Here is a 21,922-nt window from a genome sequence, read left to right as displayed (position 1 = left end):
CTTCTGTTGCAATAATCCCACTGCAATTGTTACTTATTTGCAATGTGTACATTATCTCTGATGGCTACATTTACCTTGGCATATACAACATTTGTGCATTTGAACTTTACCACCATGAAATTATCTTGAATGATTTGAAGAACCAAACTGAGAGGATAGAACAGAGCAGAAATGATACACTAGAATCAGTTGATATTTAGTTGATCGTCAATGGGACCTATTGGGCCAATGGTTTATGATTATCAATCCATTCTGATTAATGTCTGTGCTATGATGTTAATATTTTGAATGTCATCATTACCTATAATATATTCTCAACAATTTCTAACACTTCTAATCATTCAATATGTTACCATGATTAACAAGAGCTAGTCCTGCTGGATCATCACTGGACAGTGCCTATGGACTTGTTATTGTCTCTACCTGAATTTTGTCTTAGGTTCAATATTCAAAGCTTCTTTATGACTATCTTTAAAGATATGTCCATTCTGGTGACCTGTGACTATTTACATTTAAGTGACTTAAAATTACATGATAGTGAAACTCACTTACAGTTACATTAGCCACATTTCAGGTACCCAATAGTCCTATAAGGCTAGTAAGTCCACTATTGGACAGGTAAGTGTAGAACACTTTATCACAGGAAGTTTTATTGAACTGTGTTACTCTAAAGTCTTAGCTGCTCAAGATGTACAGCCCTGCCTGGTCCAGCCTTTTCTTAAGAGGCTTGCCAAATCCTCAGGGTTCTATCAAAGAGAATGTTGAATCTCTCAGTTCTCAGATCCTGTAGTAGGTCTTGCCATTGCTGTAACAAGGTTCTTTAAAGCCTATGCCAGAAGAGAGTAAGAATAGGTCCTAGTGTCAGAGATCTACTAGCATTTTTCCCTCTATACTTGCTCCAATTTCTTCTCCCCCTTCTGCACAGAAATCTGTTTCTCATCATTGTGAAAGCAACTGTCTATACTAACACTCTCTAGCAGAAAAATAGTGTAAGCTATATACATATTGTTTATCTATACTAGTAATCATACTAAGAAGTAAATTTTTCGTCCCTGCTTTTTAGTACTAGTACTGGTACTTGAACTTAGGGCCTGGGCACTGTCCTTTAGCTTTTTAGCACCGAAGATGGTGCTCTATCAGTTGAGCCACAGCTTGACTTCTGGCTTTTTGCCAGATAATTTGAGTTAAAAGTTTCACAGACTTTTCTGGCCTGGTTTTGAGCCTTTAATCCTCAGATCTCAGCCTCCTGAGAAGCTAGGATTACAGATATGAGCCACCAGTCTTTTTCTTTATATTTTTAACACAGTATATTAAAAAAGATTAGTTTCAATATGTAACCAGTATAAAAATTGTTAATAAGATACATTGAATTTTTTTAACTTAATATGTCTTTGAAATTTGTATATATATATTTTTGTTTGTTTGGTTTTTTTTGGGTCCGGTCGTGGGCCTGAACTCTGGGCATGGGCGCTGTCCCTCAGCTCTTCAGCTCAAGGCAAGCGCTCTACCACTTGAGCCACAGCGCCACTTCCGGCTTTTTTCTTTTTGCTTATGTGGTGCTGAGGAATTGAACCCAGGGCCTCAGGCAAGCGCTCTACCACTGAGCCACCTTCCCAGCCCAAAAATTTGTATATTTTAAATTAACAGTATGTCTCAATTTGCCCATCCACATTTCAGGTGTTCAGGAGTCACTTGTGGCTAGAGGTTATTTATGGAACACTATGTCTCTAACTGGATTTAATTCCACTATTCCTCAAAGGCTAGCCAAGAGAAAATTATTTTTTCTACATTATTTTCCTACATTGTTATATTTTTATACATTGTTATATTCTTTCCTGACACAATGAGCAAAGTGCAGCCTAAATTAGGGTGGGTGTGATACTAAAGGTACCAGATTAAAAAAAAAAAAGAGCCACAGGGTAAGAGGAGATACATAGAAAAACTACTACAAATGCCATTGGTTAAAAATTCAAAAGTATTAGCCTGTCATAGTGAGTTTTTAAGGTCATAAAAATTTCTGTAGTATCATTGAGAGTAAATTTGTTGGCTATGGCTTTAAAGACAATTTTATTAGTAGTTATAAATTGCAGTAATGTTGTATATAACTGCTATGACAACTGCAAAAAAACAATGCAAAAACAAAAAACCCTCTAGTAGCATTATTATTATAAGAAAATCTTATTACAATGACTAAGGTACAAATTCCATTAGTAGTTTAATATAACAATACTAGCTGATAATTTTTACTGCAAAAACTGTAAAACCCAAAGATAAGACTGACCAGGAAAGATAGTAATTTAAGCCTATGGCTGCCCTTCTTAGACTTTAGAATCTTCATTTTGGGGTTTTCTCTCAAGACATGACTAGTAGACAAGCTGTTTCATTGAGAAGAATTTCTATCCTTTTTCAAACTACTATGACAGAGAAGAATTAAGGGTCAGCATTTCCCCTTTATTCTTTCCTAGTCTAACTTCATCTTAAGGTTAATGACACTTAAAAGCAAACCTCAAATTATTTTAAATGTTTTTTTTTTATTAAGTGAAACATCTATTATAAAATTTGCAGCCAACAACCAGGCTCACATAGGCAGGACAATGAAAACAATTTGTTACCTATGGATCTATTACATACAAATTAAACCTGTGACAGAAGGAGATGATACACCAAGACCTGAGCAAATAGGGAATTAGAAAGAGGCAACAGGAATAAAGTGTAATCCCCAAAAGGATATACTTTCTGGTAGGGAGCAGAAATGAAGCTTTCAGGAAAAAGTAATGTCTAGCATGCAAAAGGATGTGAGTTAAGATATAGCAGGAAGGTAGACACGAGAGTTACTAAGAGTAATTAAATTGGAACTAATTCTTATAAAATCCCAAGTCCACCTAAATTATATACTGCTCTTGGAATCTACTGTTTGAAAGTTGTTAATCCTTTAAGCAGTGATGCTTGGTATCATATAGATATTGCTGAAGTGTTCTTGAAGACCTATTTTGCTTGCTTCTTTCCTGTTTAAGCTTACTGTGAACAACAATAGCACACACTATTCCTAATTATCCCTTGACTGTTCATTATGTGCCAGGCACATTATATTCATATCTTCATTCTTCTCAACATCCCAGAAAGGCACTCATGATTATTGTTTTCATAGAATACAAAGCTAGAACTTAGAAAAATTAAACAATTTATGTTGCATGATGGACATTGGCTTCTAAAAAAAAAATCTTTGAGAACAAAGACTGTAACTTTTATGCCCTATTCATAGTATTTAAAAGGGTCAATACTCAGCACTCAGTGATTATTGGATAAGAAGACCAAAAGATCCCAAAGTTTTCTATATTTAAAGTTTTTCAATCAATTTCATTATTGGCTAGGCTATTTTTAAAAGTATTGTGGGAAGAAGAGACTGTTCCATGTGGTTTTCAGGAGACAGCCTGGAACTTAACAGCAGAACAATGTCAAGGTCTGCTCTTAATTTCTTCACTCATTCAGTAAACAATTCTAACCTTGGTTTTCTCATAGCAACCTTGGGGCTAGAATCAAAGCGAGCAGTTTACATCCAAGAAAATCATTTTTTGGTAAAAAGAAGAGCTGTCTTGAAACTATAGCTTAATTGAGGAAGATTCCATAAGGATCTTACTCTATTCTTTTTTTCTTCTTCAAAGGAACACACTTATTTAAAACTCATTGTTTTTTTAAGTTTTTAGCAATACTGTCTTTCTTAAGAGTATGGAAATGAAACCAAGATTACCAGGAGAAAGTGTAAGAATCTTCCAGACAGTAATATAATAATAATAAGCAGGATGCAAAAGCCTTATCATTCTCATATGGGTTGTTCCTGAAGGGAATGAACATAGTTCATGGAATGGATGAACATAGTTATGGCAATTTCTATAAATTAGTCCTTAATGTCTGTTAATGAGATCATTATGTCAGTAAATTGTAGTGATGTAATAAACTACTCAGGAAGGATACCTGGGACTCTTAAGGATATATAAATTAAGAATCAATATAATATTATGGTTATTTTAATATTTTAGAACCCAGATTTTACCAACATTTAAGTGGTAACCATGCCCTTTTCTATGAAGTCTATCAAATTCAATAGTCCACATTTGTTCTAATGGTATTATTAGATCACTTTCTTTACTGAAAGTAGTAAAAACAGATAGTAATATGTCTTCTAAATTCTCCCTTTTTTTGCTTTGTACTTTCTGCACTTGTGCTCAGTTCTTATCCTTCTATCCTACTTTCCTTTCATGCAAACTATCCTTTTCTACACCCCTCTTTTTTTCCCCAAGTTACTTTGTTCATATACCTTGTTCTCTAATTTTAGAAAGATTAAGAATGATCCTTATTTTTCCCCCCAAGGCCCACCTTTTATTTTTTCATGTTAGCTTCTCTCTCATTCCCAAATTGTCTATCTATAGTTTGCTGAGAGTTTATACTTCTCTGATAATTTCTTCTCTGTATCTTTCTTACTTTATTTAGTTCCTAAATGGTAGGTTACCCTCAGAATTAAATTAAATTAACTAATTTATTCTTGTGCTGGTACTGGGGCTCAGACCCAGGGCCTGGGTTGGGTGCTGTCTCTTTTTTGCTGAAGGCTGGGGCTTTACTACATGAGCCACATATTTACTTCCAGTTATTTGTTGGTTAATGGAGATGTCTTACCGATTTTCCTGCCCCAGCTGGCTTTGAACTGTGATCCTCAGATCTCAGCCTCCAGAGTATCTAGGAATACATAGAGGCATGAGCCATTAGCGCCTAGCTAGAATTATATTCTTGGTCTTTATTCTGTACAGTAGTCTGTGAGTTATTTAAAATTGAAAGCAATTTTGTGTGCTTTGCGATGTTATTTTCTCCCTTATATCCTCAAAAGGGATAGTGGAGCCCTGTGTGGTAGCTCATAATCCTAGTACTGGAGGCTGAGACAGGTTTGTGAGTTCGAGGCCAGCTTGTCTTATATATACATGTACGTACACACACACACACACACACACACACACACACACACACACACACACAATGTATATGAACTTTGACCCTTTTAACAGAGTGAAATGCCCCTGCTCCAACACTCTGTTATTATTTCATCCTCATTAAAATTACTGCCCCGTAGATCCATCAGAAGTATACCGGTTAAAGAGGTTGAGAGCAAATAACAACAAAAACCATATCTAAAAGAATATGGAAGAAACAGAGCACAAAGAATTGCATTTTGAACGTCTTGTGTTTTGCTCTATTTACTGAATTCCGTTGAACCTTGGGCAAGGGGCCTGGCTGGGTATGTATTTCAGTTTGTGAAGGGAAGAACTCTAGAATTAATTGGATAGAAAACAAGGTTGTGTGTGGGAAAACTATAGTCGCAAATAGTAGAAGTCGCGCCTAAGGTAGGGATCCAAGTGAACAGGAAAGAAACCACCTTATCCACACGGCTATCTTAGCACTCTACTACCACCACCCAGAGCCAGAAACTCCGCCCGACACCCTTGATGGACAGCCACCTTTTGCAATCAGCTTCCCGTTCACTATAAACACTCCTTACTTCTCCCGCCCACTGCTTCCTTCTCTCAACCAATCAGAAAAATGGGCGGGATCATCCTTGTGGATTCCAGTTGTTTTTTTTTTTCTTTAAAGAAGGATAGACAGTGCGCCGCGGTACGGCTGAGGAAAAAACACCTCAAGAGCTAAGGGGAGGGACCTCTGTGATGAGCACGTCGATCTGCCAATGAGAGGCCACAGAAGCTCTAAAACCCGGCCACCTAGATGGGCGGGGCACGAGTGGGGCCTGGCCAATGGCGGTCTGGCGGACGGAGGTTGAGCCGCGGTGGGTAGGGTTAGTGTGAGAGGTGCGGCGGGGGAGGTAATGATGGTGGTGGCGGCGGAGGGAGGCGGGGGAAGGGGGTGCTGGGCGCGGAGCGGAGGCTCGGGCATGGCTCCCTAGGGTGGGGGACGGTCTCCGGGTGGTCCGTCAGGGAGGGGGCGGGTGGAGGGGCGCCGTCCGCCTGCGGGGCTGCGGACCTCGGCTCCGGGGAGAGCCGCGGCTGGCTTGGCACTTCCATGTGGCTCCGCCGGGGATGGAGGACTCGGTGGTGGCGGCGGCGGCGGCGGCTGCCGCTGCGGCGGCGATGGAGGAGCGGCTCTGAGGAGGGCGCGGGGGCCACACTCAGCCCGGCAGCGGGATTAGAGGTGTGAGGAGCGGGTGGGAGGGGGCGAGAGGCGGGGCCGGGCTCGGGAGCCGGCGGGGGTCTCGCGGCCGTGTCTAGGTGACAGGGACGGCGGCGGGCCACCGCCTGCCATGGCCAGGGGGGGCAGGAATCTGGACTCGGTGCCCGAGGACACCCGGGGCTCCCGGAGGCTGTTCCCAGAGGATGGGGGCGGGGAGGCGCCGCACCCCGCGCCCCGCACCCCGCACCCTGCGTGTTCCTCTAGCCCTGCGGGTCCCTGCTTCACCCCCCAGGCTGGAGTTTTCATTTCCCTGCTCTTGGCAGCCTGGGTGAAGGGGAACCCAAGTGGCCTGGAGCCGGGGACATTGACCTCCCTGTGCCTGGCGATTTCCCTCCACTCCCGGGTTCCCATCCATTTCCCCCTCTGACTGAACAACAGCCAATCCTCCCTGCTCCCTACTTTCCCCCTCCCCCCCCCCCCGCATATATTCCAGGAGTCAAGTCCATTAATTACCAGCTGAAAAACAAAGTTTATCAAAAAGACTTCACGCCGCCTCCCCTCTGACTGGCCCCGGGGACATTAAACGGCATCCTGAGACTTTCCCGCTCTGTTCTCCCTTCTGTGGTACTGGGAGGAGAAGGTAGGGCCCCGACTGACTGGAGTCTCTGGATGGTCATTGATGCCCAGTTACCTGATTTTGCTGCTCCTTGTCTTCGGTTTGAGCTGGCATTTCTCCCTTGGTATCTTACATCCTTTGATGTTAGTGGCTTTTGAGGCCGTTGTTTTGTTTCATTGTTTGAAAAACACGTAGACCACTGGTACTGTAGGTTACAGCCTTATCTAGTCACTTATGCCTTTCTTCTCATATTCTTTCTCTCATTTTTTTTCTTTTGTTTTGCTTCCCCCCCCCCCCCCCTCAGCCCTCCAGAATACATGTCACATAGCCCCGAATGTGGAATGGTGATGTCTCCGTGAGGGAGCTTCCTCTCACTCATCCTGTCATGTATATCATACTGCTTTTGACTGGGCCATTCATCTAAGATGGGATTTACCCTGTGAAACTGGGAGAAGACTTATGGACTTCCAAGCATCATTTCAAGTAGTAGTTGAGTTTTAAAAAGTACAGACTTACATGTAAAGCTCCTTGGCTTTGGACCTTCTGCTTTATTAAAGCTGCTGTGTTGAGAATCCAGAAGTGTTCCAGTGTATTGACCCATCACCATGGCTTCAGTTTGGAAGAGACTCCAGCGCGTGGGAAAACATGCATCCAAGTTCCAGTTTGTGGCTTCCTACCAGGAGCTGATGGTAGAATGTACAAAGAAATGGTAAGATGTATGTGGGGGCTAGAGTTTGCTGTCATGTGGCCTAAACTCTTGAGACTTTGGATACAGTGTACAAGTTGGAATGTAGAAGCTGGGCAGGGTGCAGAGAATGCTAATAAGTATTGTGATGTGTGCTGTTGCTGCTGGTTCTGTCCCTGTGGGTTTTAATTACTGTACTTCAGTGTGGCTCAGAGGACTGTAAGTGGGAGCACTCTAAGTGCAGTAGATTTGGTCTTGAGGTCATTTGTCATTAGTGTTAAATAACTATAATTTTAAGGAGTCATGAAGAATGGGCACTGAAATATTATAGACTCGTATGCATGGTTCTATTCTTTTTCTTCAAACTGGGGTTTGAGCTCAACGCCTCATACTTTTTGCTTGGCTGGAGCTCTACCACTTTAACCATGCCTCTAGTCCTTTATACACACATGCTTTAATGTAACATATCTACCTGTTTGAACAGTCTTAATATAGAAGTCTATAGTCTACAGATTGATAGTGATAGTTATTTTATATTCTTGGTTTTTTTTCTTTTATTTTGTCCTCAAGATAATGATTTTTTTTTTATTATTTGAATAATAAAATACCAGTCCACACAACCTTAGAAATTCTTTTGTTAAATGCTTAGTCAAGCAAATGTATTTTCTTTTAATTGAGTAATGATATACATTTCTTGGCTGGATTTAAAGAAGCAATTAGTAATGTTCATCTGTGATTTGCTTATTTCCACTTGAGCAAAGTAAATTTGGGTCTTTTCACTGCCCCAATGATAAGCAACAAGAATTCTTATTTAGTGAGGAAAAAAAATTAATCTTAAGCAAATGATCCTTTGGGTTTTGATTTACTAAGCACTCTACTGCGAAATAAGTTTATTTCATTGTCTACAAGGACTGTAATCTCATGTCTTTAATAATGTTATTTTAAACATCCTTTAAAATTACTGTTATAGAACTCATACAGAATATTCAGAAATTTATTTGGGAGCTAGTTTCTGAATGGTTTTCTCTTGAACTTGTTAGGAGTGTTACTTTAAGATCAACTTAAAAAGGCTTCCAGTGATTATTTTATTTCAGGTACTTTTGATTAGAGTTCAATACAACATCCTCTCCACCTTCAAGGAGCTTACACTCCAATGTATAAATAACGTCACTGTGATAGGAGCAATAATTCAACTATGTTACATAGGGATTTTTTTTTTTTTTTTTTTTTTTGGCGTCTGGTCTTGGTGCCTGAACTCTGGGCCTGGGCGCTATCCCTCAGCTCTTCAGCTCAAGGCTAGCACTCTACCACTTGAGCCACAGCGCTACTCCTGGCTTTTTTTTTTTCTGCTTATGTAGTGCTGAGGAATCGAACTCAGGGCCTCATGCATGCAAGACAAGGCAAGGTAAGCGCTCTACCACTGAGCCACCTTCCCAGCCCGAGATCTTTTTATCTTTCTCCATCCAGTTGGATATTCCTGGGGAGGCTATTTCTCCATCATTCGGTTTTCATGTGCACAAAAGTAATAATGGTATACTTCGTAGGAAGAGTAATTGTGAAAATTGAGTTATTACAAGTAAAATGTTTGGAATAGTGTCAGGACCATTATTACCTAGAATTGGGTAAAGGGAAAATGAAGTATTTGGACGATTTCCTGAGATTTAAGCTGGGTTTTAAAGATTCAGAGTAGTTGTCCAGGAAGCTGGGGGGAGACATAAAGGACATTTTAGACTGAAGCAAAAACTGAGACATTAAATATTAGGACATATGTTGGAAATTTAGATACTTTGATGTGTGTGGGGGTGGCTTAAAGGGTTACATGCGTGGAATTCAATGGGATAGGAGGTTTGAGAGGCCAGTGAGACTCAGATCTTGAAAGTTATGTGCTATAAGAAGGAGTGTGGGAGACACATGCAGTAAGTTTTGAGCTAAAGACACATTAGGATCCCTGTTGGATCAGTGTGGAGTAAGATTCATAGTGGAAAGGATGATTTTGGCAGTATGGGGCTTCTGAACTCAGAAACTCGGGGCCTTGTGCTTGTTAGGCAGGTGCTTCTACCACTTCAGCATGTGCCAGTCCTTTTAGTTATTTTTCAGATAGGTTCTTGTGCTTTCTTGCCTGGGTCCAGCCTCAGAGAACAGCCCTTCTACCTACACTACCAGCATAGTTGGGATTACAGGCATGTATCATTATACCCAGTTTGGGAAGGTCTTGCCAACTTTTTGCAGGGTCTGGCTTTGAACTTTGATCCTCCGAATCTCAACCTCTCAAGCAGCTGGTAAATTGTATCTTATGATAGAATGTTCTTCTATACATGTAGTTGTAAATATTCTGAATTTTTCTTACTCATTAAAAAATGCAGTTTAAAGCTAGCAAAAATATACTGTCTAAAGAATAATTTATCTAGTGGATTTTTTTTTTCAGTAGCAGGGTTTGAACTCAGGGCTTTGTGTTTTCACTTGGCTTGCTTGTTCATAGTTGGCACTGTCCTACTGTGCCATTCCTTTTTGCTGGTTAATTGGAGATAGAGTCCTTGTACTTTTCTACCCAGGTAGCTTCAAACTGTTATTCTCCAGATCTCAGCCTCCTGAGGAGCTAGAATTACAGGCATACATTCACTAGTGCCTGGCAGATATACTTGAATTTTATTTGTAGGTGGACCCTTAAGTAGAACTTAAAATTTTTTTTCATTTTATAAAAATTGGTTGTAATGATTTTTTGTTATTGTTTCTTTGCTTTACTTTGCTTAGAGTCCTTATAATACATATAAGTTAGGTTGATTTTTTACTCTTAATGTCAAATCATCTTTTTTTGTTTAACACTGCTAGGGGGGTTGAACCTAGGGCTTTGTTCATACTAGGAAAGTGCTCTAAGCAGAGCTATATTCCCAGCTCTACTTTTCATTTTTTGGTGGCCTAGTATTTGGACTCAGGCAGATACTCTACCTCTTGTCCCACTCTGCTACCACTTTTTTTGTATTGGTTATTTTTCATAGCAGGGTCTTCATTTATGCCTGAGCCAGCCTAGACTTTTTATTGTTGTTCCTAGACACTCTGGGATAACAAAGCTGTGCTCAGTCATTGGTAGAGAATGGAGCCTTGCAAACTTAGAACAGTGATCCTCTATTTCTGCCTCTTAAGTGGCTAGGATTATAGATGTTAGCCACTGCTCTTGGCCTCAACCTCACTCTTAAATTTTAGATAATACTTTTGGTGTATGGAAGAGCAAAAAGATATGAAAAAATTTGGAGATCATGATTAAATAAAAGTAAAACTATTAATGATAAATCTCAACACTGGGAGAATAAGAAAATATATATTATACAAATTAGAGAAGAAAGGCTAACCTATAAAAGAAAGAACTGTATCATTAAATTTGTGCCTTGGTAGTCTGTATATATAGGGGTCATTGTCTTGCTATTTAAAAAATTTTTTTTTCCCTGAGAATCAGGAACATTTACAATACCTAGGAAATAGATCTACTGAATTTGAATCTGTATTTTAACATGGTTTATAATATACATGATTTTATGCTTAATTTTTAATTTTTTTTGTGCTTATACTGGGGCTTGAACTCAATGTCATCCCCTCTCATTGACTTTTTTTCAATTATGAGTGATGTTCTACCTCTTGAGCTGTTTTCTACCTCCAACTATTTTTGGTTAATTAGAGATAAGAATCTCTTGAAATCATCTTCTCTCAGCTCGATTTAAACCCTGATCTTGAGATCTCAGCCTTCTAAGTATTAGAATTACAGACAAAAGCCCACCAGTACCCAGCAAGGAGTGGTATTTTAATATTTTTAACCTTACCAATAATCCATTTTTGATTCCAAGAATGTACATGAAAGCTACACCGATTTCAGCATGAATTTAAAACTCAAGGGACTGAAAATGGTAGATAGGATAGGATTCAGGGATTCCCATTTCTGAACTACCAGTATTGTATGGTAAGTCCTTTTCCTTTTTTTTGAAATATAATTTTAACTTGTAATTCATATTTAAATATGTAATACAATCACATTATCCAAAACTCTAACAGTGTAAAATGTAAAAACTTAAAGTATAGAAGAGTGTAAAATGTGCCTCTCATAGTTTGATACATTGTTATTGTAGAATTTGAAAACTAAAAAAGTAGTTCGTGTTAAAGTTTATGTAGCTGGCTTATTAGATAAAATATAAACCCTTAATTTGATGTTCCAGCTTCCTGAAGCTGATTTTAGTTCAGTTTTCCAATGGAAAATGCAAATGTTAACTTGAATTTATGAAAGCTAGTTAAATTTTAACGTATAATTTGGATACCCTTCTTTGAGTGGCTTAAACAAGCATTTGTTTGTTGACTAACAGAGTGATATAGCAGTACTTGAGTCTTGACTTAAAGAACTTTTGGAATAAGTTAAAAAAGAAAAGAAAAGCAAAAGGAAAGCTGGGTGTGGTGGGTGTTGTCCCAGCTATTCTAGAGCAGAGATAGAAAGGATTACTGTTTGAGGTCAGCCAGGACTAAACATGAAACCTTATCTGGGAAACAAACTAAAAGAGCCAAAGGATAGTGAGCTTTGCTCAGTTGGTAAAGTGTGAGACTCTGATTTTAATCTCTAGTACTCTTCCCCCCCAAAAAAAAATAAAAATAAAAAAGGAAAAGGAAGAATTACTTGGAAATATGCTTGGTGCGGTTTCAGAGTCTTTGGAAATCTAGATTTTGGAGTGGCACAGTGAATAGAGGTTAAAGGTTAAACTGACTAGAGGTGCATCTGAGATGCTAGTATGGACTAGATTATGTAAGGCCTTGAGATCATGGTGCGAGCTTGTGGATTTAAAGTGTGATAAGACTATTGAAAGGATTTGAGCAGGGAAATGATAGAATTTGTTTTAAATTTGCAAAAGATTACTCTGAACACTGGAATATGTACTGCTGTAAGAGTAGAAGCAAGGATATCCATTAAAAATCTATTACATGGAAGTGGCACTGTGGCTCAAGTCGGGCCAGTGCTTAGGCTCCAAGTTTAAGCACCATGACCAAAAAAAAAAAAAAAATTACTAAAAATAAGAAGAAATCTATTACAACAGTCCAAACTGCATGGTAGTGAGAAATAGCCATATTTATATAACTAACACATACCTACCCTTCCCCACTACCACACTTTCATCAAGGTTTTACTTGTAATGAATAAATGAATCCATTTTAAATACAGAGTTCAGTGAGTTTCGTCAATTGGAAAATGAATTTTCTGAAGGTACAGTTGACTGAAGTTACTAATAGAGTATAAAGTAAGAGAGAGATCAATAATTATTACAGGTTTTTGACCTGAGGAACCAAGTGAATATAGCATACTTACAGGCACGGGGGAATCTCTCTTGAAGAAAAGTTTTGTTGTTGTTTTTTTTTTGGTCAAGGAGCAATCAAGAGGTTTTTTGTTTTGTTTGTATTTTTTAGTTTTAGACATCCAGATGAAGATCTTAATTAAGCAGTTAATTATGAGTCTGACCCAGGGGAGAGAAGAGGTCCAAAGCCTCTAGTATGTAGGTGGTATTTGTAACAATGGGACTGTAGGAAATTTCCTATGAAATTCATAGAGATTAAGAAGGGAGTTAGAGAGTTAAGAGAGCCTTGAGACACTTCTCCTATACAGAGGAGACAGCAAAGAAGACTGAAAGCAATACTGAAGTGACAGGAAAGCTAGAGAAGTGCATTTTCTAAGAAGTTGAATGTAAAAAGAGAATCAAGGGAGTATTTGGCTGTGTCAAATACTATTGAAGTTGAACAAGATGATTGTTGTATTGGCAAGATGGAAGGAGCTGTTGACCTTGAAGAGAGATATCTGAGGAATATTGGGGATGAGAACTTGATTAGAAGAAAGGAAATAGATACAGTGAGTACAGGTGATTGCTTTAGAAAACTTGGCTACAAAGCAGAGAACTAGGTAGTACCTGGAGAAGGACAAAAGTTTAAGGTGTATTTTTGGCATGACAGCTATTGCAGGGTGCTTGAAAGCTGACAGAAATGATTGAGCAAAAATGCATGATGTTGGAAAGGATACTAACCTTAGGGGAAAAGTCTTGGGTAGAAAGAGAAACATCTAGTATACCAGGAAAAGTTGAATTTAAGTGGAATCAGAAAGAAGGAGCAGTGTATGATAAAAAGGGGTAGTACTCAAGTTTATTTGATGACAGATTCAAATATTCTTTTCTACTGGCTTCAGTTTTCTTAGAGAAATAATGTTGAAGATTTAGAGACAGAAAAGTTACAAAGTTGTGGAAGTGGCGCTGTAGCTCAAGTGGTAGAGTGCTCGCCTTGAGCTGAAGAGCTGAGGGACAGTGCCCAGGCCCAGAGTTCAGGCCCCACGACCGGACCCCTCCCCCCCAAAAAAATGCATGAGCCAGAAAGATGGGAGGTGAGACTCAATGAAGTGCTTGATTCTGAAGAATGTGGTGAATGTTAATGACAAGATATAGGTAGTAAGTGGTCTCTTTGGATTATATGTTTATCAGCTAAAACAAAATGAACACACAAAACAATATGTTTGTATATATTTATATAATTATGAAGTATGTCCATGATAATTGATGGTTGTGTTAGAATGGAGGAAAGATTTTTGAAAATACAAAGATTTTTGATGGTTAAGAATTTGAAGGTTAAGATAAGAGACTGATTATTTCTGTAGCTCTTGAAGTTACCGAAAACAATGGGAGGAGATGGTGAGCCACCGGTCGCTCATGTCTGTAATCCTAGCCAGTCCAGGCAGAAAAGTCCCCTGGACTCTACAATTAACTAGCATAAAGTGAGATGTGGCACAAGTGGTAGCACGCCAGATGTGGCACAAGTGGTAGCACGCCAGCTGTGAGCAAGTAGTGTGTGAAGCTCTAGCCGTGGAACCAGCAAAAAGAAAATGGTCGTAAAAAGGTAAAGGTGATGTTTGTTACCTAGTTTCTAGACTTGCTTCTAGAGAGACTTGTTTGCTGAAGTTTCTGTATTACAAATTATATGAAAGTTGAATACTTATTCCTGGAAACAAAATTAATATAGTCATTTTTTGTATTGTGAACTGTGAAAGTCATAAAATTTTAGCAAATATTAAATACTTGTTTATAATTCTATGATCATGATCTATGGGTTAATTTTTTAAAAATGGAGTTGTTACAGGGTAGTAATTTATCTGTTTTTTTGTTGTTGTTGTTGGTTGTGGGGCCTGAACTCTGGGCCTGGGCACTGTCTCTTAGCTCTTCAAGGCTAGTGCTCTACCACTTGAGCCCCAGCACCACTTCCAGCTTTTTCTGCTTATGTGATGCTGTAGAATTTAACCCAGGGCCTCATGCATGCAAGGCAAGCACTCTACCACTGAGCCACCTTCCCAGCCTTTTATCTACATTTTAAACGTTTATTTCACATGAAGTATAGTTTAACAAAATTTATTTGTAGTGGTAGCATTTTTTTTTTCTGGTCTTGGGGCTTGAACTTAGTCCTGGAGTTCTTTTTGCTTAAGGCTTGCATTCTACTACTTTGAGTCAAGGTACAACTTCTGGGTTTCTAGTGGTTGATTGAAGATGAGTCTCACAAACCTTCCTGCCCAGCCTGGCTTTGAACTGTGATCCTCAGATCTCAGCCTCCTGAGCAGCTAGGATTACAGGGTAAGCTACCAGTGCCCAGTGACAATATTTTTATTTTTGGAAAGAAAATGTGTATTTTTGTTTCTGGAGCAAAATCAGTTCATATTGTTTTTTTATTTTTGTTTTTGTTTTTGGTCCGGAAGTGGGGCCTGAACTCTGGGCCTTGGCGCTGTCCCTCAGCTCTTCAGCTCAAGGCTAGCACTCTACCACTTGAGCCATAGCACCACTTCCGGCTTTTTTATTTTCTGCTTATGTGGTGCTGAGGAATCGAACCCAGGGCCTCATGCATGCAAGGCAAGCACTCTACCACTGAGCCACCTTCCCATCCCTCATATTGTTTTATAACTTTATTTCATATAATTTAAAATAAGTATCGGAATAAGCAAACTAACTTAATGCCTTAAAAGTAGAATAATGTGTCATCATTTCTGTCTGTCCTATAGCATTTTTTTTATTATGCATTTTTTGTTGTTCTGGGGATTGAACCCTGGCTTTTATACTAAGTGAATGTTCTGCCACTGAACCACAGCAACAGACTTTTATGATGTATTTTTTGAGAACTTGTTTGGAGGTTATCAGCGGTTGTTGAATTTTCAGGAGAGATGTACTTAGAGTCATGAAGGAGGAAGAAGACACTTCCTTAGCTAATCAAATCAGCTGAATCAACTCTGGCAATCAGTAGTAGGATGACAGATATTGCAGCTAGCTTGCCCTCACATCCATGTATTGTGCATTTCTTTATGACAGTTATGAGTTTTTCTTCAAAATGCTTTCTTCCTATCATGATTTGTGTGTGTGTGTGTGTGTGTGTGTGTGTGTGTGTGTGTGTGTGTGTGTGTACACGGAGGCTTGAACTCAGAGCCTCACCTTCTTGGTTGGCTTTGATTTGAGGATGGTGCTCTACCACTTGAGACATACTTTTATTTTTGGCTTTTTACTGGTCAATTGTAGGTAAGAGTCCATAGGACTCTTCCGTCTGGGCTGACTTCAAACTATGATTATGGTATGAAATTTTAAGGGTTGTGTGAGGAAGTACCTTTAGGCTTGATTTCATTTCCTATGAGTTTTATAATTAATACAGCTAGGGAATTTAAAATTAGGAATTTCTAGAAATGTGCTATTGATGCATCAATGTATTTGTTCTAATCTTGTGGCAAATCTCAACAGAAGATATATATTGTGTGATTTACAAATAGTCCAGTGTGCCAAAGGAAAAATTACACAACGCAGTTTAAACTGAATACTTAGTAGGGATGTTATATTCTGCTTCAGGACTTTTGCTTAATTTCTTAAGAGGAGTTGAACTGAATATGTAAAATGGAGACAGTGAAATTTCTATTGGATGGATGTCATAGTGTGTGTGTCTTCGTTATAGTGTTCTTTTTAGGGAGCTTTGCTAATAGGCACCTAAAGATTTTCTTTAATCTGCCCTATTTAAATTTTTCCTATTTTTAATTAGTCCTGGTATTATTATTTAAAACACTTCTGATTTTAAGAAAAATTATAAAAATTGGCCTGAATTAAAAGAAGTTATTGTTCTTAAGGTTGATACTTACGTCTAGAAGAATTTGTCAGCCTATGAATTTAAAATAATAACATTTTGAATTATTTAGCAATATAAATAGAACGGTGATAGTCTTTGAGGAGCAGGATGAGTATATATTAATGGGCATATGAGAAGAGTCATGTGCTACTTTGACACTGGATTTACTTCAGATTTACTGGCAGCTGAAGCAAAAAGAAAAGCACATTGGCTACTGTAAAATCCTGAGCTGAAGAAAGTCAATGCCCTTCTGGCTTGAGAAGGTATGTGAATTTGTTACAGAGACTTAAAAAAATTTAATCCAAACAATATTTTATTATGAAAAATACATGAAACTAGGTAAGCAGTTATAATCCCAGTACTAAAACAGAAGGATCTCAAGTTCAAGGTTAGCCTGGGGTATGTAGTGAGACCCTGTCTTAAAAATAAAGAAAACCTCTTTTGGATAAAATCTCCAGCTACAAAAATGCTGTTAATATATCTGTTAACTTTTATATCTGTCAACATATAATGTACCTGTCAACTTTAAGAGAATATGGGTGAGACACCTAGTTTTCTGATTAGCCAATTTAAGCCAAGGGTATAGTTTGGAAAATTGAGAAGAATAGGCATTGCAGAAAGTTTGGAAACCCTTGGTAGTAAACTTTTATTTTGTACTGTGGATTAAACTCATGTCTAGTGCTTACTAGGCAGTTGCTCTACCATTTAACCACACCTCCAGCCTCTTTTTGAATTAGTTATTTTTGAGGGAGGGTCTTTTATGCTTTGGCTTGCATGGGCTGTGATCCTCCTACTCAAGTCACTGGAGATGATGGGGCATACCCCTGCACCTAGCCTTTGGTTGAGATGGAGCTAGCGGACTTTTACACCTTGGCTGTCCTCAGACTTTTATGCTCTAGTCTGTGCCTCCCATGTAACTAGGATTACAGTCTTGATCAATCACACCTGGCTAGTATAGGCTTTTATGATAGTCCCTAATGCTTCCCTCTTCTTTCTGGTCCTTTGTCTGTTGTTATGTTTGTATAAATTTAGTATGCTAATTTCAATCTTTGAAATATAATCTTATTCTGTTTTATGTCTTTTCCAACCATGTCCATGAGGATTCCAATTTTTTTTTAGTTCATTCCAAGTTTCTTTTAAACTTTTTTATACTTCTCTATCCCTGTCTAAAAATCATTAAATGGGAAAGAGCTATTTCAAAAGTAACTTACTTGAACCTATATTCATACAATAACTGGGTCTTAATAAAGCTTAATGATTGAGCATTAATTTGAAAAGAACTAAGTTATAATTAACTTTAAAAATGGGTTAATGCATTTATTTAATAAACTTTTTATTGAAATAAGTTTAGGTTTACAGAAGAGTTGCAGTGATTCTATATACCCCTCACCCAGCTTCCTTTGAGTAAATTTCTGGTAAATTACCACTGCCATCAATTAAAACATAAAATATTAACATTTATCTAAACCTAGATATCAACATTAGTACATTGTGCTAACTAAAGATTTATTCAGACTTAAATATCCCCTTTCCGTTCAAAGATTTAACCTAGGATACTACCTTGTATTTAGTTGCTACAGTTCTCTGTTCTTTTTCAGTCTGACAGATTTTCAATTTTTCCTTGTTTTTCATAATTTTCATAGTTTTAGTATGCTGATTAGGTATTTTGTATTATGTCTCTAAAATTAGGTTTTTCTAATAAGACTGAGATTATGGAATTTGAGGAAGATACCACAAGGTGAAAGTTCTCATTTTTCTTATTTGTATCTAGTTACTGGAAACCAGTCATTAAATCCAACATATACTCATGGGAGGGTAATTTTGTTCAATTTCCGAGAAATAGCAAAATTTGTGAACATTTGTTAAATGTTAAATTTTGTTAAAACTACCGTAGACCTGATATTTTTGAGTTATGTGATGATATTTGAGAGTATTTACCCATAAATTCTTCAGCGTTAGATTTCCTAAAATCAAGAATATTTTCCCTTCCTTCCTTCCTTTCTTCCTTCCTTCCTTCCTCCCCCCTCCCTCCCTCCATCTATCCCTCCCTTCCTTTCCCTCTCTCCCCTTCTCTCTCCCTCCCTCCCTCCTTCTTTCCTTCCCTTCTCTCCCTCCCTCCCTTCCTTCCTCCCTTCCTCCCTCCCTCCCTCTTTCCCTTCCTTCCTTCCTTCCCTCCCTCCCTCCCTCCCTTCTTTCCTTCTTGTACTCCCTCCCTCCACCCTCCTTCCCTCCCTTCTTTAAAGTGCTCCTCAGACATCCTCTGCCTTGTCTCATCCCCAGCCTTTTGGTGAGATAGGGTGTATAGAAGGGACTGGACTTGGATATTTCCATTTTTGATCAGTTAGGTTCTGGTAAAGTAGTTTCTCTTTAGGGAAGGCCTTGTTAGGAAATCCTGGAGCTATTTTGCATTGGATATTTCTCCCCTATTCCTGTCCAAAGTGGGGGATGTTTTTCTCCACTCTTGATAGGGATATTGGAGGTAAAACTCTCAAAAGCTTGGACATCTAAGATTGATATCTTCTGGGATTTTTAAACTTTCTTGAGAGTTCCTTTTTATATGGATAATACTGTATTGTATTTCTCCTTTAATAAGTTGTGCTTCTCTTTATCTTCTTGCTATTCCATAGGATCGTGATTTTGTCCTTTTGTCTCCATTAGGAAAGAAAAGTTTTTCAATTTGTTTAGCTTCTTTTTGTTTCTTTTTTCTTTTTTTGGTCTTTTTGTATTTGTTGTGAAGACAGAAGTAGCAACTTTTAAGCTCCTTACATATTGTACCAGAAAGTGGAGCTCTTGACTGTATTGCAACTAATACTTATTGTAAGTAGTCGTTACCATTTAGTTAATTTATGATTAGCTTATGGAATATTGCAGTATGTAAATTTTTTTGTTTTGTGCAGTTTACCTTTAGTTATCTGGATTTCTTAGTCTGTATGTGAATGACAAAATTCTTGGAAAGTTCTTGTGAATATTTTTGCTCTGTTTAATTTTACTTAGAAACACTTAAGTGTCAAACAATAAGCAATACATTTAATTGTACTGAAATTATCAGTTTGTTGTTTTTAAGTACTGCATATGTGTTCAGTATTTCAAATTGAACAGTAGAAGCTTAATTCAAAAGAAAATGGTGTGTAGTTCATTTTGTAAATAAATGCAAACTTTAAAACTGACTGTAATAAATTATATTCATTCTACAAATTTAGGATTGAATACCTAAAAATAAATCTCAATTGATTGCCTGGAAAATATGTATTTTGTAAATCAGAGAAAACTACCATTGGACTAATTTAGAATTATTTGAAAAAAAATCACTTTTTAGCCTGTCATGAGGTTACATACCTATAATCCCAGCTACTAGGGAGGTAGAAATTGGGAAGATCAAAGTTTGAGGCAAGTCTAGACTAAACATTAACCATACTCTATCTCAAAAAATTCCCTGAGTATTGTGAAACATGCTTGAGATGCCAGCTACATGGGGCTAGAAGTTGGCCCCTTGCAAAAATGGAGGATCCTATCTGAAAAATAACAATAGCAACTGGGGACATGGCCCAAGTTCCTATCTAGCAAGTGTGAGGCACTGAGTTCAAAAGAGAAAATGAGTATTTTTTCTATTTTAAATTTATTTTGAGTTTATATAGCATATGGTATATATATATATATATATATATATATATATATAAAACAAGAATAGGAAGAAGTTTTATTTCATTTGTTTATTTTTTGTTGTTCTGTTTCTATATAGATACTGGGGCCTCCATGCTTTTACTGGGATTTTTGTGCTTATGGCCGGCACCTACCACTTGAGCCACACCTCTAGTGGAGTCTTTTGCTGGTTAATTGGAGATAAGAGTCTCAAGGTTTCGTCTCCCCAGACTGGCTTCCGACTTCAGTTCTCAACCTCCTGTGTAGCTAGGATTATAGTTGTGAGCTATCGGTGCCTGGCTTATTTTAAAAATACTGTATTTTTCCTATATATCCACTTTTAAATATATCCATTTTAATTTCTAAATATTTGCTTCTTTCCTCCTATTTGAAGACACGTGAACTAAAAAATTAATATCTTATAGTTTTATTTTTGTTTGGCAGATATGAATTCTTAAATATTAGTATACTTTTGAGTACTGTTTTGAGTATTATTTGAGCTGCCCTAATTTAATGCCTTTAAAAATTTTAACTTGAAGGGCTGGGAAGGTGGCTCAGTGGCAAAGTGCTTGCTTTGCATGCAAGAGGCCCTGGGTTCCATTCCTCAGCACCACATAAGCAGAAAAAGCCGGAAGTGGCACTGTGGCTCTAGTGGTAGAGCGCTAGCTTTGAGCTGAAGAGCTGAGGGACAGCGTCCAGGCCCAGAGTTCAGGCCCCATGACCAAAAAAAAAAAAATTTAACTTGAAGTATTTTTGCTTCTCTGTTGTAGTTATATGGTTTCTTAACCATTTCAGAAACAACGTTGCTTGTTCAATATTTTTAATATTCTCTACATTTCTGCCTAGATCTTGTCCAGTTTTATGCTTCCTTCAAGGATTAGATGAAATCTTACCTCTTTTTTTGTTTTGTTTTGTTTTCTTCCCCCCCCTTGCCTTGAACTCTGTATCCCTGCTTTTGCTTTACTCACAGCTGGTATTCTTACTACTTGAGCCACACCTCCAGCCTAGGAAGTTTCAAGTTAGTCTTTTGATCACTTTTCTGCCAAGATTAGCTTTGAACTGGAATTCTCCACTTCTCAAACTACTGAGTAGCTAGGATTACAGGTATGAGACACTAGTACATGGCTGTCTTACCTCTTCTCAAAAGCTTCTTTAATTCTTTTTAGTTTTGATCTCTTTTTCTGTCCTTTTCACTTACAGTAGGTAATAACACTAATAAAAATAGTCTTTTTAAAAAACTAATATTTACATACTGATTATATGCCAGATACTTTTAGTTATTTTGCTTATATAATTCATTTAGTTTTCGTAATAATTCTGAAAAGTGGTGTCATTATAATAGCAAATAGGTCCAAAATAATAGGTTTGAAAACCAGATAAGGCAACAAGATTTTGAGATGTCAAGAGCCTTGCCTAGGCTATAGGCCTAGGATTCATTTTAGGCCTGTCTGATAAATTATTTCTGTATTAAAACATTCCATATACAATATTGCCAGTTATATGTCTTCCATCTTGGTTTCATAAAAATACAATTTTTCTGAGTATAAGAACTAATTATAGTATATAGAACATAGGTGAAGATATTCCTCTTACTCTCTCCATCAATAGATAACTACTACTCATCACTTTGGTGTGCTCTCTTTCAGTCTCTTTTTTAAGCATGCTTT

General features: G+C 37.9%; 1 protein-coding gene across 5 annotated transcripts in view; it reads left to right on the top strand.

Annotated features, from left to right (window-relative positions):
- Positions 1 to 5,790: 5,790 nt before the first annotated feature.
- The window catches only part of Ehbp1 (EH domain binding protein 1), a 285,025-nt gene continuing 268,893 nt past the window's right edge, over positions 5,791 to 21,922 (top strand). The window contains exons 1-2 of one of the 5 annotated variants that reach the window (XM_042691180.1): positions 5,791 to 5,827; positions 7,089 to 7,493. In XM_042691180.1, the coding sequence (XP_042547114.1) occupies positions 7,390 to 7,493 (104 nt within the window). In that variant the 5' untranslated portion in view covers positions 5,791 to 5,827; positions 7,089 to 7,389. The other 4 variants (XM_042691182.1, XM_042691179.1, XM_042691183.1 and 1 more) reach the window with 4 other exon arrangements.

This window comes from Dipodomys spectabilis, unplaced genomic scaffold, assembly GCF_019054845.1.
Source record: "Dipodomys spectabilis isolate Male_0828 unplaced genomic scaffold, ASM1905484v1 ptg000141l, whole genome shotgun sequence".
Lineage (NCBI taxonomy): Eukaryota > Metazoa > Chordata > Mammalia > Rodentia > Heteromyidae > Dipodomys > Dipodomys spectabilis.
Note: the sequence above shows the minus strand (reverse complement) of the source record. Positions and strands in the feature narration are given on the sequence as shown.